This window comes from Podarcis liolepis (assembly GCF_965112155.1).
Source record: "Podarcis liolepis genome assembly, chromosome: 8".
NCBI classification, from domain to species: Eukaryota; Metazoa; Chordata; class Lepidosauria; order Squamata; family Lacertidae; genus Podarcis; species Podarcis liolepis.
The window spans coordinates 59,389,029-59,403,200 of NC_139560.1; the positions used below are offsets into that span (position 1 = coordinate 59,389,029).

Below are 14,172 nucleotides of genomic sequence, written 5' to 3' on the forward strand. Positions count from 1 at the left end.
CATATCAAACCCCATTTAAGTCCAAAAGATTTAAATGAACCTACCTGGGCAGAGGTAGAAATAGGATAGGCATCATATTAAAAATAACCGGTCGAGCACAGCATGATTACTTTTAATTGCGAACCTGTGAATAAAGTAAAATATAGTTTTGCATATTGCTCAGTTTCATCTTCTCTGTTTTTGGTTTCTACTTGCTTCAATATTAAAACATTAACACTCTTTCTGCTTGTTGATATGTTCTACCTGTTGGTGTTTGCATTTAATTCATACTACTACTTCTCTCTGTAACTGCATGTCTTCTCTTATGCCAAGAGGATTGTGTCGGTGAGTTGCTCTCTTCTATGTGTGCTCTTAATGTTTCTGAACTTCTCGCATGTTTGCTTTCAAATGATAACAACTGGTGGTGGTTCAGAGGAATAGTCAGTGGCTTCTGATGTGATTGAGCACCCTGATCTGTTTTCAGATTCCTTGCCAGCTGGGGAGCCTTGCCTCTGTTAGGTCTTCACACATAATCAGAAACCTCCTTACTATCTGTTTCAGATACGGATTAGAGGGCAACCTTAGTGCTTTTGAATCGTTCACATGTAAACAAACACGGGAAGTCCCACCCCCACAACACGTCAGTTGTGTTTTGTTTACAATTGTCTGTGCGTTTATGCATGAGGCTCTGAAGCAAGGAACCTCTGCTACTCATTGAGACTCCCCAAACAAGTGAGTGCCCTGAAAATCAGGCTTCTAAATCACAGGGGAGCCTCCAAAAGTAGTGGAGAACTTTCAGACATTTGTGCACAAACTTGTGGTCAGCTGTGAACAGCATACAAGCGACTTGTCAGAAGGTGTGGGGTATTCTCCCTCCTGTGTGTGCTTCTAACTCATTCCTAATTGAGGATGAGGGTATTTGCACCACACAATGTGTATGAGACTGTTCAGAGCTAGCACATATTACTTACCTATTCCAAATAGCTCTACCTACCTCCCCAGTCTTTCAGCACCATTTACAAATATGACTAAGACAATAACAAACATAAGAATGCAATGAAACACTGGAAAGATAGGAAAAAGCATTAAACAACACTACTGGTAAATCAACAAGACACTTTGTTGTATTGTTGTGTCTCTTTGCCCACCCCACCAGGAGGTAAGCCACTCTGTTCTATACCATAGTAGGTATGGAGAACTTCTGACCATCCAAATGTAGCTGAACCACAACTCCCATCATCTTTGACCATTGGCCATGCTTCCTGGGGCTAATGGAAGTTGACGTTCAGCAACAACAACCAAAGGTTTCCCACATTGGACTTACACTTTCTGAACAGTCTTCAAGCCCTGTAAAGTGTTCATTTCCGTAGTCAAGACCTGATGCATGAAGACCCATTAAGGACAGATTAAGTGCATTCATATTTACTTCATTGTCCTTTAATAGTTCCTTCATGCCCCATATTTAATTGCATTTCTGTGCCTTAAGTGGCAAAGACCTCTGTGAATACTTCAGTCAACTTAAGTGCAGTACACCAAGTTAGGAAATGTGTAATGTTTTGCAGTAAAAATGTTAAAATAATAGTCATTGTAGTCCAGCGCATGCTTGAGTAGAAGTGATCTATATAGCCTGTTAGTTGGTGTTATTTAGTATTAAAGTTCATGTGGCAATATGGCATTGTGGATAGAGTGTTGGACTTGGGCCAGGGAAACCCAAGTTCATATCCCCATTCAGACTGATAGGTCATTGGATGATCTTTCCAAACCTCTCTCTGTTGTGATGTGGATAACTCCCAAGTACATGGCTTTGAGCTCCTTTAAGCCAGAATGTGAAAATATGTAGTCAAATGTTGTACCATGCAACATGTGATGCACACTGTTTTCCTGTATTTCATTATAGTCCGTTGATGATTGTAATACAGAAGATCACTACTCTTGCCTTCCAAGTGCATGATGGTAAGAAAAGATACATTTTCCAGCCCAGGGCCTGTCCACACTAGGGTTTTTCACATCACTGCAATATCTCGCTCATTCTTATCCCACACAATGGAATGACAATTTATCATTCACCTCTCCTGTAGGTTATATCCAAGGAAGTCATTGTGTTCATGGCTGCTGGCGCAATGGAACTTGCTCTCCCTCTCATCCCCCAAATCTGCTCAGGGTTCGTTCCCCCAACTCGCCCAAACAGATTTGGGGAGGTGCAGGGGGAGTAAAGGAAGTGGGAAGTTCGGTTGCACAGCAAATGTCATTCTGCGAGACAATGGATTCAGCCCTTCCCCTACAATCTCTGCTCTTTTATTTCTGTGCTTTTCCAAGCCTACTTCAGTAAAACAAAAGGAGATTGTGAAGAGCTCCAGAAGGACCTCTTCAAATTGAATGCATTTGGGGGGTGGGGTGGCAAATTCAATTCAGTGTAAACAAGTGTGAAATGATGCATGTTGAGGCAAAAAAAATCTCAATTTCGTATATACGCTCATGGGTTTTGAACTCGCAGCAATGGACCAGGAACGAAACCTTATAATCAGATACCGTAACTTGATGAAGACGTGGACGCAGTGAAAAAAAAGGCAAATTCCATGCTAGGGATCATTAGGAAAGGTGTTGGAAAATAAAGCTGCCTATATCATATTCTGTTATTCAGATCCATGGTGGGAGACCACATTTGGAGTACTGTGTATGGTTCTGGCCATCTCGCCTCAAAATGGGGAAAGGAAAGGGTTGTGCTTGAGGGAAGGTAGCGGCAATGTCACAGAACCATTGCCATGTGGACATGAAGCAACTTCTGTTTAAAGCAAATGCCGGTACAGTGATACCACAGAAGCAAAGGGGCTTCCAGTGTCTTCTGCACAAAGCTCTCTAAATATACACTGGCAACCTTTTAGGAAAAGTTGAAAGTTTATGCTGAAATTGCCAAGATATTAAGTCATCTTTTTGCAGTTAGTCTGGCTGCCTTTGCTTGGAATTAAGAATAGGAAAGGAAAGCTGAAACACCCACCTACCCACCCACCACCTTTTGCTCTGCTGCTTTCTCTATACTTAGAAGAGAATTGAGGCTTCGTAACCAGATCTGCTAAATTCCAGGTTTGTGGTCTAGTATGGAGATCCTGACGGTTGTCATGATTCTCTTGCTTGGTTCGATAACTAGGTCACATTTATGGAATCTTACCTATCTCGCATTGCTTCTCAAAAAACATTTGCCCATTTCCCCCCCCCCCCACTTGGGTACAGAACTAAGCAGTAGTTTGCTCCTGTTTTTATTTAAGAGTGGGGAAGGAAGAAAAACTAAAATCATGGAAATAAGGACTTGTGCATCTTCCAGAACTCAGAAAGAAACATGCATTCATTGCCAAGGGTGGAAAATTGTCTGATTGGTGAAGCCCTTTGTGTATGTTGGAGGTTTCTTAACTTGGTAATAAACTGATGTAAGAAAGTAGGCCATGGAGAAGAGGCCAAGAATAAATGTGTGAAAACATACAGTATTTATTAATATACTTGCTAACCCTAGCAGCATATTTGACAATTATATGTACCATCCCCATCGTCCTCCAACATGTGATTTGATTCTTGTGTCGCTTATTCTTGCTAGGAATAGGCCGGAAAGTTGAAGAACTAACTGCTGAACAAAACCTGCTTGCTATAAAGTAAGAAAGCATCTATTTTACTGAATTGTTCCCCTCCCCACCCCACCCCCAAAAAACCACACCTGGATTGTATTGTTTCTGTGTGTTTATATCAATTCAATTCAAAATCCTTTATTAGGCATAGCACACCACACATTAACAAACAAACATCATATACAGACTGTATAAAATACGGGCTCAGCGAACACAATTTATCCCGGTCCTATTCTTAACTCAAAGAAATAAATCGATGTACATAGATAATATAATACATGTGTGTTTATATAGAATAACTTAAGTGGAAGTTTTCATTGTGTGGCTTAATATGCAGGAGTTCTTCCAGGTTAAAAAATATGTGTAGCTTTTCTGAAAAACAGCAACAGCACTGATTGATGTGGCAATAGGATGGGATGAATTTATAAATGAGCACATGCAAAACTGACATAGGCCAGAAATAGACTCATCTATCCATGCCTAGTAGAGGCTTTGATAAGGGATCTCCTGTGTCATATCAACTTTGTGTCTTCTGTATGTATTATTTTGTTGTCTTTGAGTAAAGACAGACTGATCCAGAAGTAGCTTGAACACATGCCCACTGCCCTGAAAACAGGCACATAGAAATACAGTGACTTTGTGTTCAACCCAACTTCTTCCACGCTCAGAATTGCTCCCCATAATACTTTTAAAGGAGTCAACCATCTACGCTTCCCCCACATTTTTTTTTAAATCAGATTTTGAAATAATTATTGTGTGGTTGTTTTGGTAGAACAAGGCCTTCATTACTGGAATATCTGAGCTATCAGCTCAACTTCCTGAGTATCATAGCTGGCCCATGCAGCAATTTCAAGGACTACATAGCTTTCATCGAAGGGAGACATGTGCAGATGAAGCTATCAGAAGTCAGCTGGAAACAAAAAGGTCACGATGGACTCCCTGATCCTTCTCCAGTGGTAGGTTGTAAAGTACTAAGAACTTACTTTCAAACTCATCAGTCGTTTTTGCAGTAGCTGCTGCTCTAGTTAAATACTTTTTAATTTCATGTATTCAGCTGCTTGATAGGATGGGACATAAATTCAAAAAATATATTTCATACTCTACTCCTTTGTGTCAGTTTGGGGCAGCTTTCAACGTTTTGACAATCGTCTCCTCTGTAACTTTCCCCTGTTCCGTCTTAATTGTCCAAACTCATAACTTTCACAGGCCAACAGTGGTGTCATGGGGTAACCTGGCCAGATGGGCAGGGTACAAATAATAAAATAATGATGACATCATCATCAAAGTGCCATTGCTTTGAACTCCTAGGAAGCCAAATCTAAGGGTAATCAGATGGTGGGGGAGACAGAAGCTATCTGACCTCACAAGACAAATGGACTTGCTTTCTCTGGGTCATGCATCCTCTTTTCTAACATGCCATGATCTACTTTTCAGTAAACTCCTCCCCTCTAGTGTCTGCACAGATCCCAGCACCCAAGAGATGCTTGAAGTCAAGCAAGTTTCCAGGGATAGAGATGCTTATTTCACCTGTTTGTTTGGGGGTGCACCTGTCTAAGAAAGTAATGTTATTGAACCAATATTTGCTGCACCTGCCCTGGCACTGATTCTGCAAGAAAGAATGACTCCTAAGTGGAACACCAGCATTACCAAAATGGTGTTCAGTGAACGAAGGTGGCTGTGCTCTGCACTGTCTTCACTAGTGCATAGTGGGAGCTTATGGTTTTGTGTGCAATGCTCCGCACCCTCAACTGCTGCTTTGTGATTAGTCTTGGGGTTAATGAACCACTCCATTTTTGTGCTACCAATTCCTCCTTGCAAAATAGTAAGTGTAAGCAATGGGTGATACTTTTCATTGGCCAGTTACCTCTGAGTATTTTATAGGGGAGAAACATTTTGCCTTCTCTCACCACTAATGGCACTCATTTTCTTCTTCTTCTAGGGAGCTGTGCTGCGCAAACTTTCCATCACACTTGTATCTTTGCTTTTGTTCCTGACCCTTACCAAGAGCTTCCCGGCGACTTATCTTGTTGATAACCAGTTCATCAGCAAGTCTTCGTTCTGGTCCAGACTTGGCTTCCTATATGTTGCCATGCAAGCTTCAAAGCCAAAATACTACTTTGCATGGACACTCGGTAAGGTTGATATACCTCTTCTTTCTAAAAAATGTATACACACTCTTGAGGTTGAAGTGATGTTTCTTTTCATACATTCAGATAGCATGGCTATATCTAGGCATATAAACTCATGGAACAAGTGTGATTAATTACTACTCTTTCTGCTAGGGTATTGGTAATAGAAGTAGTTCAGCCAGCGCAAGCTTTTCAGCTTGCCAGACAGAACAATCCCCCTTCTCCCTCCTCCATGTGCTGTTCTGTGGGTTCTCCCAGCCCCACTCCCAAGTCATGTAGGGGCGTGCGGGGGGAGTAGAGAGGGAGAAAGCCCCATTGCATTAGTAGGAGCCCCTGCACTGGCTTCTGCTAGTGGGGCTCGTTTGTTGAATCCCACACTTTGTTTCTAGCCTGCCCTATGTCTCAGGGCTGGCTACAATCCATACATTGACAATACCATATACAACCATAAAATCCCAAATATCTGAAGGGAGTGTGCTGGGCCCGGGGGTTAACCGGAGCAACACGGTCCAGGTCCGGTCCCGAATCCAAGGATTCCATGAGGAGTCAGTCCAACAGGGCCAAGGCAGGAAACCAAGCTAGGTCAGGCACAGGGTAACAGACAGGTTCCAGCAAGCAGCAATGTTGCTCCCGCAACCTGGGGCGGGGTCTGGCAGCCTTTTATCTTTGTCGGGGTAACGGCCCGTCCTGATCCCCCGGTGACTCACCTCCCTGTCTCGCCCAAAGGTGAGCACTCCTCCTGCGAGTACTCAGGTCTCTCCTTCTCTCAGACCTCAGTCTTCAGCTCGGGAGATGTCGGTGGGTTACTAGACCCAGAGGCCGCCTCAGTCTCTCCTGACCCAACTGGTAGTGGAGCAGCTGTCAGGGATTGCCCAGCTGAAGGCAACGAGGTAATCCCCACATCTGGAGCCAGGGCAGGCTCAGGCCCCTAACTCGGCTCAGCTGGTGCTTGTTGTAGGGGAACCTGTGCAGACTGGGGCTCTTCAGAATCAGGCCCCAGACTCAGTTCAGATGCCGCCTGAGGCAGAGGATCTGGTGTGGACCGAGACTCCTCTGGTTCCGAGTCCGAGCCCAAGTCCCAGGCCATCACAGGGAGAGCATTACATAGAACCATAGAACTGGAGAGTTGTAAAGGGACCCTGAGGGTCATCTAGTTCAACCCGCACCGGCATTGCAATTTGAAACCATCCTCGACACTGCTTCATTTCGCAAATGTGCTAGCAGTTTCATTGCTGCAGCACTACATAGCTAGACGTCTCAGGAAAAAAGTCACCTTTTCATGCCACTACAAAATGTACAAGTTCCCACAAATGGGACATGGAGCAGAAGCCCCTCCCCCCCAACAGATTTCATGATCAAAAGTTGTGATTAGAGAGACACAAATGTTGACCAGTCTGAGAAAAATGCAAAGAATATAAGGTATGGAAAAGTCCCAATATATGGGACATATCTCAAGAATTACCCTATTGTGCTTTAGGCATGCTTACATTCTTTAGACTGTCCCTTCCTTTTTCAGTTCACTAGAATGTCATATATCACTATTCCAGGTAAGGATGGCGGGGGACTTAGATTAAATTCACACTTGGTGAATTTGCACTTTCTGGGACAACTCATGAACCAAAACACAGCCATCCTTTGAAATCGTCACTTCTCTGAATTCTGCAGTACTGTTCTCCTTTCAAGTAATGTGTATCAAAAAACTCATGCGCTAGGGCAAAGTGTGCATAAAAAAGGCCTTTCATAGTAAAAATAGCATACAAAATGCATTACTTTGGGAAACATTGATCTGCAGAAATGTATGTATTAAGAAAAATGTGCAGTAAAATACTGCTGAATTTTCATAAGGACTTCTTTCAATTAAATTTGCAAGTTGATGGGATAATGTGGAGAACCAATTTAAAGACTGGGGAAAGGGGTAACTGAGAGAGACTGAAACTGACAAATTGACACCCATCCCTAATTCCAAGTGTGTATTGGAAAGGATCAGCAGTCCCCCAGTCTACCATGCTTTCTAAAGCCAGGGACACCTGCCGCTTCCCACCCACAATTCCACCTGTGCAGTCCACATCTGAGCAATCCCACAGGCAGGGTGCAGTGCAGCACAGAAAGGTTTGTGCAAAGAAGAGAAGACATTGGAGAATAGCTGCTTAAATTGGAAACAAAAATGTAGAATTGGGTGTCTGGAACAACCAGGGCTGTAAACAACATTTTGCTTTGCATTGTGGTTTTTTGGGGACAGCAGCGTCCTCTTCTGCATAGCAGTGGGCAAGACTTCTCATTGTTCTTCGTCCTGGACACCAAAATATCATTTGGGCAGCAGTGGCCTTTCCTCGCTTTCTCAACAAATTTTATCTAGTGACACAGAATAGCCTGTTGATCAAATATAGCTGCTGCTAAGCAGTTCTTGCTTGTGAAGTAGGACAGGCATGCTTTTGTGTGAGAGTCAATTACTGAATTCTCTGCTCATGAAAGGGGGGCGGGAGAGATAAGTTCATTTTTGTCCTAATGTTAACTGCTGAACTTTAGTTGGAATCGAAACTAAGAAGCCAGTCTTCAAAAGTGCTCTGCTAACGCAAGCTGCAGTGAAGTGGCTTTAATCAGTGGGCGATCAGAGCTTTGAAGTTGCTTCTTCAGAGGCAGAGATGCTGTAGCAGAAGTTGATAATCTTCTTTTTCTTGGCAATCACTTGTAGCCGAATAAGATTGTCTTCCGTAAACAGGGTTTGAACAGTGAGAGAAGGTCACTCACTGCATCATCACCTTGTTGTGGTGAATAGGCTCGCACGTTCCTATGACCCTATGAGCGAAGCCGTTGGGAGTCTCATACTCCCAGCAGGGTCACCCAAGGCAGTAAGGTCAAAGGGGAGGAGCTAGACAAAGAATGATCCAAGAAGTCCTCAATGGCAGAACAGGCGGATGATAACAAGCAGTATGTTACAACAGCTGTGAAGGCTGCAGCAGATAAGAATCTACCGGTCGTCGTGATACTCATGCCATCAGAATACAGTGGTACCTCGGGTTAAGTACTTAATTCGTTTTGGAGGTCTGTTCTTAACCTGAAACTGTTCTTAACCTGAAGCACCACTTTAGCTAATGGGGCCTCGCGCTGCCGCTGCACGATTTCTGTTCTCATCCTGAAGCAAAGTTCTTAACCCAAGGTACTATTTCTGGGTTAGCGGAGTCTGTAACCTGAAGCGTCTGTAACCTGAAGCGTGTGTATCCCGAGGTACCACTGTAGGGCCTTACTGTGAAGACTGTGCATTGATCAGCGTGCACTGATCTACACACATAAAACAAATTTATGCGCAGGCGTCTTCCAAAAAAAGAAGTCTGTAATATTGGGTTCATGACTGTAGTGCCAAATTCATGGAGGGTAAGGCTGTCGATGGCTACTAGTTATAATGGCTCTGCAATTGCCTCCACAGTTGAAGAAGTAGTGCTTCTGAAGACCAGCTGCTGGAAACCACAGAGGGGTATGGGGAACAGGTCCTGCTTGCAGTTTTCCCACAGGCATCTGGTTGGCCAATATGCAGACAGGACGCTGCACAAGATTGGCCATTGTCCTGATCCAGGAGGCTCACCAGTGTGGTGTAGTGGTTAAGAGCGGTAGTCTCGTAATCTGGGGAACCGGGTTCGCGTCTCCGCTCCTCCACATGCAGCTGCTGGGTGACCTTGGGCCAGTCACACTTCTTTGAAGTCTCTCAGCCCCACTCACCTCACAGAGTGTTTGTTGTGGGGGAGGAAGGGAAAGGAGAATGTTAGCCGCTTTGAGACTCCTTAGGGCAGTAATAAAGTGGGATATCAAATCCAAACTCCTCCTCTTCTTCCTCTTCTTCTTCTTCTTCTTCTTGCATTACTTTCTTAATTTCTAAATAAAGTGGGGCGAGTTTCTAAATAAAATGTCACTGGTCCAGATTAAGTGACTTGAACTTTTGTTTGCAATCAAAGCCACACAAAACAAACAAGATGAATTTTAACAGGGAGAAATGTAAAGTATTGCACTTGGGCAAAAAAAATGAGAGGCACAAATACAAGATGGGTGACACCTGGCTTGAGAGCAGTACATGTGAAAAGGATCTAGGAGTCTTGGTTGAACACAAACTTGACATGAGCCAACAGTGTGACGCGGCAGCTAAAAAAGCCAATGCAATTCTGGGCTGCATCAATAGGAGTATAGCATCTAGATCAAGGGAAGTAATAGTGCCACTGTATTCTGCTCTGGTCAGACCTCACCTGGAGTACTGTGTCCAGTTCTGGGCACCACAGTTCAAGAAGGACACTGACAAACTGGAACGTGTCCAGAGGAGGGCAATCAAAAAGGTCAAAGGCCTGGAAACGATGCCTTATGAGGAACAGCTAAGGGAGCTGGGCATGTTTAGCCTGGAGAAGAGGAGGTTAAGGGGTGATATGATAGCCATGTTCAAATATATAAAAGGATGTCATATAGAGGAGGGAGAAAGGTTGTTTTCTGCTGCTCCAGAGAAGCGGACACGGAGCAATGGATCCAAACTACAAGAAAGAAGATTCCACCTAAACATTAGGAAGAACTTCCTGACAGTAAGAGCTGTTCGACAGTGGAATTTGCTGCCAAGGAGTGTGGTGGAGTCTCCTTTTTTGGAGGTCTTTAAGCAGAGGCTTGACAACCATATGTCAGGAGTGCTCTGATGGTGTTTCCTGCTTGGCAGGGGGTTGGACTCGATGGCCCTTGTGGTCTCTTCCAACTCTATGATTCTATGATTCCACTCAACTTCATAATTGTTAACTTTTCGCATTGATTTTAGTGGGACCCAAGTTCCAACTTATTTATTCTGGATTCAACTCATTATGATGTTCTTACACAGGTAGTCATTTTGTTAACTGACATTTTATGCATTACTCTTATGAAATTGTGGCTTCTGCTCCAGTGAACACTGTTTCTGCTCTCAGTTGGTAGAGCATGAGACTCTTCATCTCAGGTCCATGGGCTCAAGCCCCACACTGAGCAAAATATTCATGCCCTGCAGGGGGTTGGACTAGATGGCCCTCATGGTCCTTTCCGACTCTACAGTTTTGTGGTTCTGCGACTAGTTCCAAATACCCAAAGGGGCTTTGAAGCTCCTGTTGTTTTTAAAAATAAATCTTAGTGTGTGGCATGGAGAGCTCAAGCAGCAGCTCTCCATGCCACAAAGGAAGGCTCTTTTAAACCAGGAGAAATTTCATATGGCATTGTAGTCTCTTTGTGGTGTGTGTGTGTGTGTGTGTGTGTGTGTGTGTGTGTATGTGCTGGAATTAAAGGTCCCACTGGGCACGCCAAAGTCCTTGGGCATGCATAAAGCAGGTCTTTGGATTTCAGCCTAAGACTCTTGTATTTTGCAATTATAGCAGATGCAGTCAACAATGCAGCTGGCTATGGGTTCAGTGGTGTTGACAAGACAGGCAATTTCCACTGGGACCTTCTGTCTAATTTGAATATCAGGAACATTGAGGTAAGTTTAAAAGAAAACATCATGGAAAAGGAATAGCATGAGCCTGATAAGATCATTACACCCAGTGAAAAATTCTTATTGCTACACAGATATGCGTGCAAACAAAAGTTATTTTGTATTTTAGATTATCAGAAACATTATTTTGGTGTGTGTATTAAATTTTAAAAATGTAAAACCACAAAAAGCGGCGGCTGCTGCTGCTTTTAAATAGAACCTCATGACCATGTCTCACCCTTGGCTTGTTAACTTGAAGAATTTGAACTCAAATATCTGACATTTTCAGCAATGGCCTTATGTTATGCACAGTTCTGTTGTAAAAAGCAGTAATCTTACCCTTCACATAAAAAATTCTCTACAAGGGATTATTATATTAAATGAAATATGGATTGTGAGAATCCAAACAATTTAAGGATGGATTTTGATCCCAACTTAGTAGTAAAGCCCACTGAATTTAATTTGGCTTATATGTGAATAGGCATGGTTAGAATTGTGCTGTAAAACAAACATTAGCCTCTGGATTTACCATTTAGGGTTTTGCTGGTGTAAAATGGTTATGCTTCTTATCTTTTAAAATAAATTGCAAACCTCATCTCTGTGTACTACTTAAGATAAATTACAGACTTCAAAGTTCTAGGGTAGTGAAAGAAGCACAGGCAAAGCATTTGAATACAATAGGTGAGGATGAGTTGGACTGACATTTTTAACGTGAACGCAGACCAGTAATGTGCGGGGCTTTCCTCTCTCCTAGATGGCAACGAGTTTTAAAATGTATGTAGACAACTGGAATATCCAAACCACTGCCTGGCTCAAACGGTAAGAGCAATGTACTCGAGGTGCTTTTACACTGCTTTGATAATCCTCCTCATCTGCCCATACATTTAACAGGGCTTTTAACATTTGTCACTGAAGCCTATTTCTACACTAAGGGCTCGTCCCTCTAGCATAGGGCCGAGCAGTTCCCCCCTTACCCCATTCCTTTCCTAGGGAAAAATTCACTCTTTAGCTCTAAATCGGTGCAAATGTCGATCTGGGAGAAGCCTGAATTGCTGTTTACTCCAATTAAGCATTAAAGAAAGAGCAGTTTCCCCTGGGGAAAAGCAGCGGGACAAGAGCAACTGTAAATAAGCCCTAAACCTTACAGTCAGCTGTGGGAGACATCCAGTGATCTTCATCTACACGTGCAATGGACTTTCAGCTTCTCTTTCTCCCTGCAGTACACCCTCATAATCGGCTCCAGGGGGTCCCCCAAGCTTCAGAGCTGATTGGGGAAGGGCTACAGGGGGAAGAAAAAGAGACAATGCTGTTCCACTAGGTGGACCTTTCCTTGTATGTTTGTCTAGGACTCCAATAATGTTAGGTAAGACGTGTGTTCTTCACTGGGTATTCCTAGGTCGGGTAGGAAGCTATGACCATCAGGTCTTTCCTGCTAGTGCCACCCTGCATGTGAAATGGCTTCTTCAAGGAGTCCTAGCAGGCCTGCTCACTTGCCATTATTGGAAACTGGAATATTGTTATACTATTGGAATACTTCCTTGTCTGGTCAGGCATTTGATTTTGCTGCTATCTCAACTGGTTGCTGATGTGGTGGCTTAAGATTTTAATTTTCATGTTGTGATTTTATATTTAAGATACCCCGGGGTGCATTTTTAGATCTGGTAGGCAAGATATAAAATTAAAATTAATGCTTTGTTTATATCAGCTTGGGCTGCTGTCACCACTGCTTTCTGTGTGCCTGAGTTAAATAGGTTGAATTTTTACATCAATTCCTCCCCCACAACAAAGCCTTTATTTTTCCCCTCTCTCATTGCGCAAGAGAGTGTCAGAGTGATTTTGTTAATTTGGAAAGTGATTAATTCTGATTCCACATGCCTACAGACGCACAGCAAAATTCCTTCCCATGGAAAATAGTTCTGTTCAGTAATGTATATACAGTATTGGTTTGCCATGTATAAAACCTGTTTGGATTTCTACAAGTCACACTCATGACTTACATTTAAAAACATAATCAGAAAGAGAGAGAGAGAGTGTGTGTGTTTCTGCTACAAAAAATTAAAAATCTATACATGCCAAAAATCTAGAAACTTGTCATAAATACTTATTTTGAATTTCTTTTTTTTCAAAACACTCCATTGAGTTAAAGGAAGGAAAATGGGCCAAACTATAAGGAATTCAAATAGGAGTTTTGTGTCTGGAAAGTATATGTTCTGGGTGCCTATGGACTAACACTTTAAAAATGTAAGATGCCCTTTAAGGTGTCTCTAGGTATGAAAATCTGGGGTAGAGAAAAGACAGCATTATAAAATCTGAAGATTTACTGCCATGAAAGCAGGTTACGCTAGTTGAAGCTTGTCTTGTCCTTATTCAGAAGCAACTTGCCCATTGGGGTGGGGCTGCAGCAAGATGCTTCCCAGCAGTGGGGCTCCTGCTGCTAGTTACTAGGAGGGGCAAGGTGGCAGGGAGGTCTGCCTGGCACAGTGCCAGGCAGAAGTGTTGCATTGTCCCTGCCAGCGCCCCCACACCAAGCTGACCTCCCTGCCGCCTCACCTCTGGCCGCCTCCCAATAAGCAGCAGCGACCCCTCTGCCAGGAAACCAAGGTTGCTGCTTCGCCATTCTGGGGAAACCAATTTTGTCCTCTCGTATAAGTATGCTTTTGAAACGCCTGCCTTCTGGCGTAGTTACGAAGTCAGCTTCGAAAGCGTTTGAGATGCAATCCATGTATTGTCTGCACATGGTATTATTTTGGTTTTGCTTTTCTTCCCAGCATCTGCTATGATAGAGCTCCTCAGTACCCTACAGCTTTAACGTTTCTTCTGTCAGCTGTTTGGCATGGCGTCTACCCTGGATATTATTTTACATTTGTCACTGGGATCTTTATGACACTAGCAGCCAGAGCAGTATGTATCTCCTTTCCATTTTATTTTTTTAAAATGGGTGCAATCTGAAATGTAACTATTCACACTCAGTTCTCTTCAGGTCATTGGAACA

At 43.2% G+C, this 14,172-nt stretch overlaps 1 protein-coding gene across 4 annotated transcripts in view; it reads left to right on the top strand.

The window, feature by feature from the left end:
• Positions 1-14,172, top strand: part of MBOAT1 (membrane bound glycerophospholipid O-acyltransferase 1) — a 44,280-nt gene that overhangs the window by 9,868 nt on the left and 20,240 nt on the right. For all 4 annotated transcript variants that reach the window (XR_014529478.1, XR_014529479.1, XM_083518730.1 and 1 more), the window contains 7 exons: positions 1,877-1,932; positions 3,566-3,620; positions 4,366-4,549; positions 5,533-5,725; positions 11,083-11,186; positions 11,935-11,999; positions 13,949-14,081. Coding sequence is in view for 2 of the 4 variants with exons in the window: in XM_083518730.1 (XP_083374856.1) it covers positions 1,877-1,932; positions 3,566-3,620; positions 4,366-4,549; positions 5,533-5,725; positions 11,083-11,186; positions 11,935-11,999; positions 13,949-14,081 (790 nt within the window). In the remaining 2 variants the exon portion in view is untranslated. The remainder of the gene's footprint in view (positions 1-1,876; positions 1,933-3,565; positions 3,621-4,365; positions 4,550-5,532; positions 5,726-11,082; positions 11,187-11,934; positions 12,000-13,948; positions 14,082-14,172) is intronic.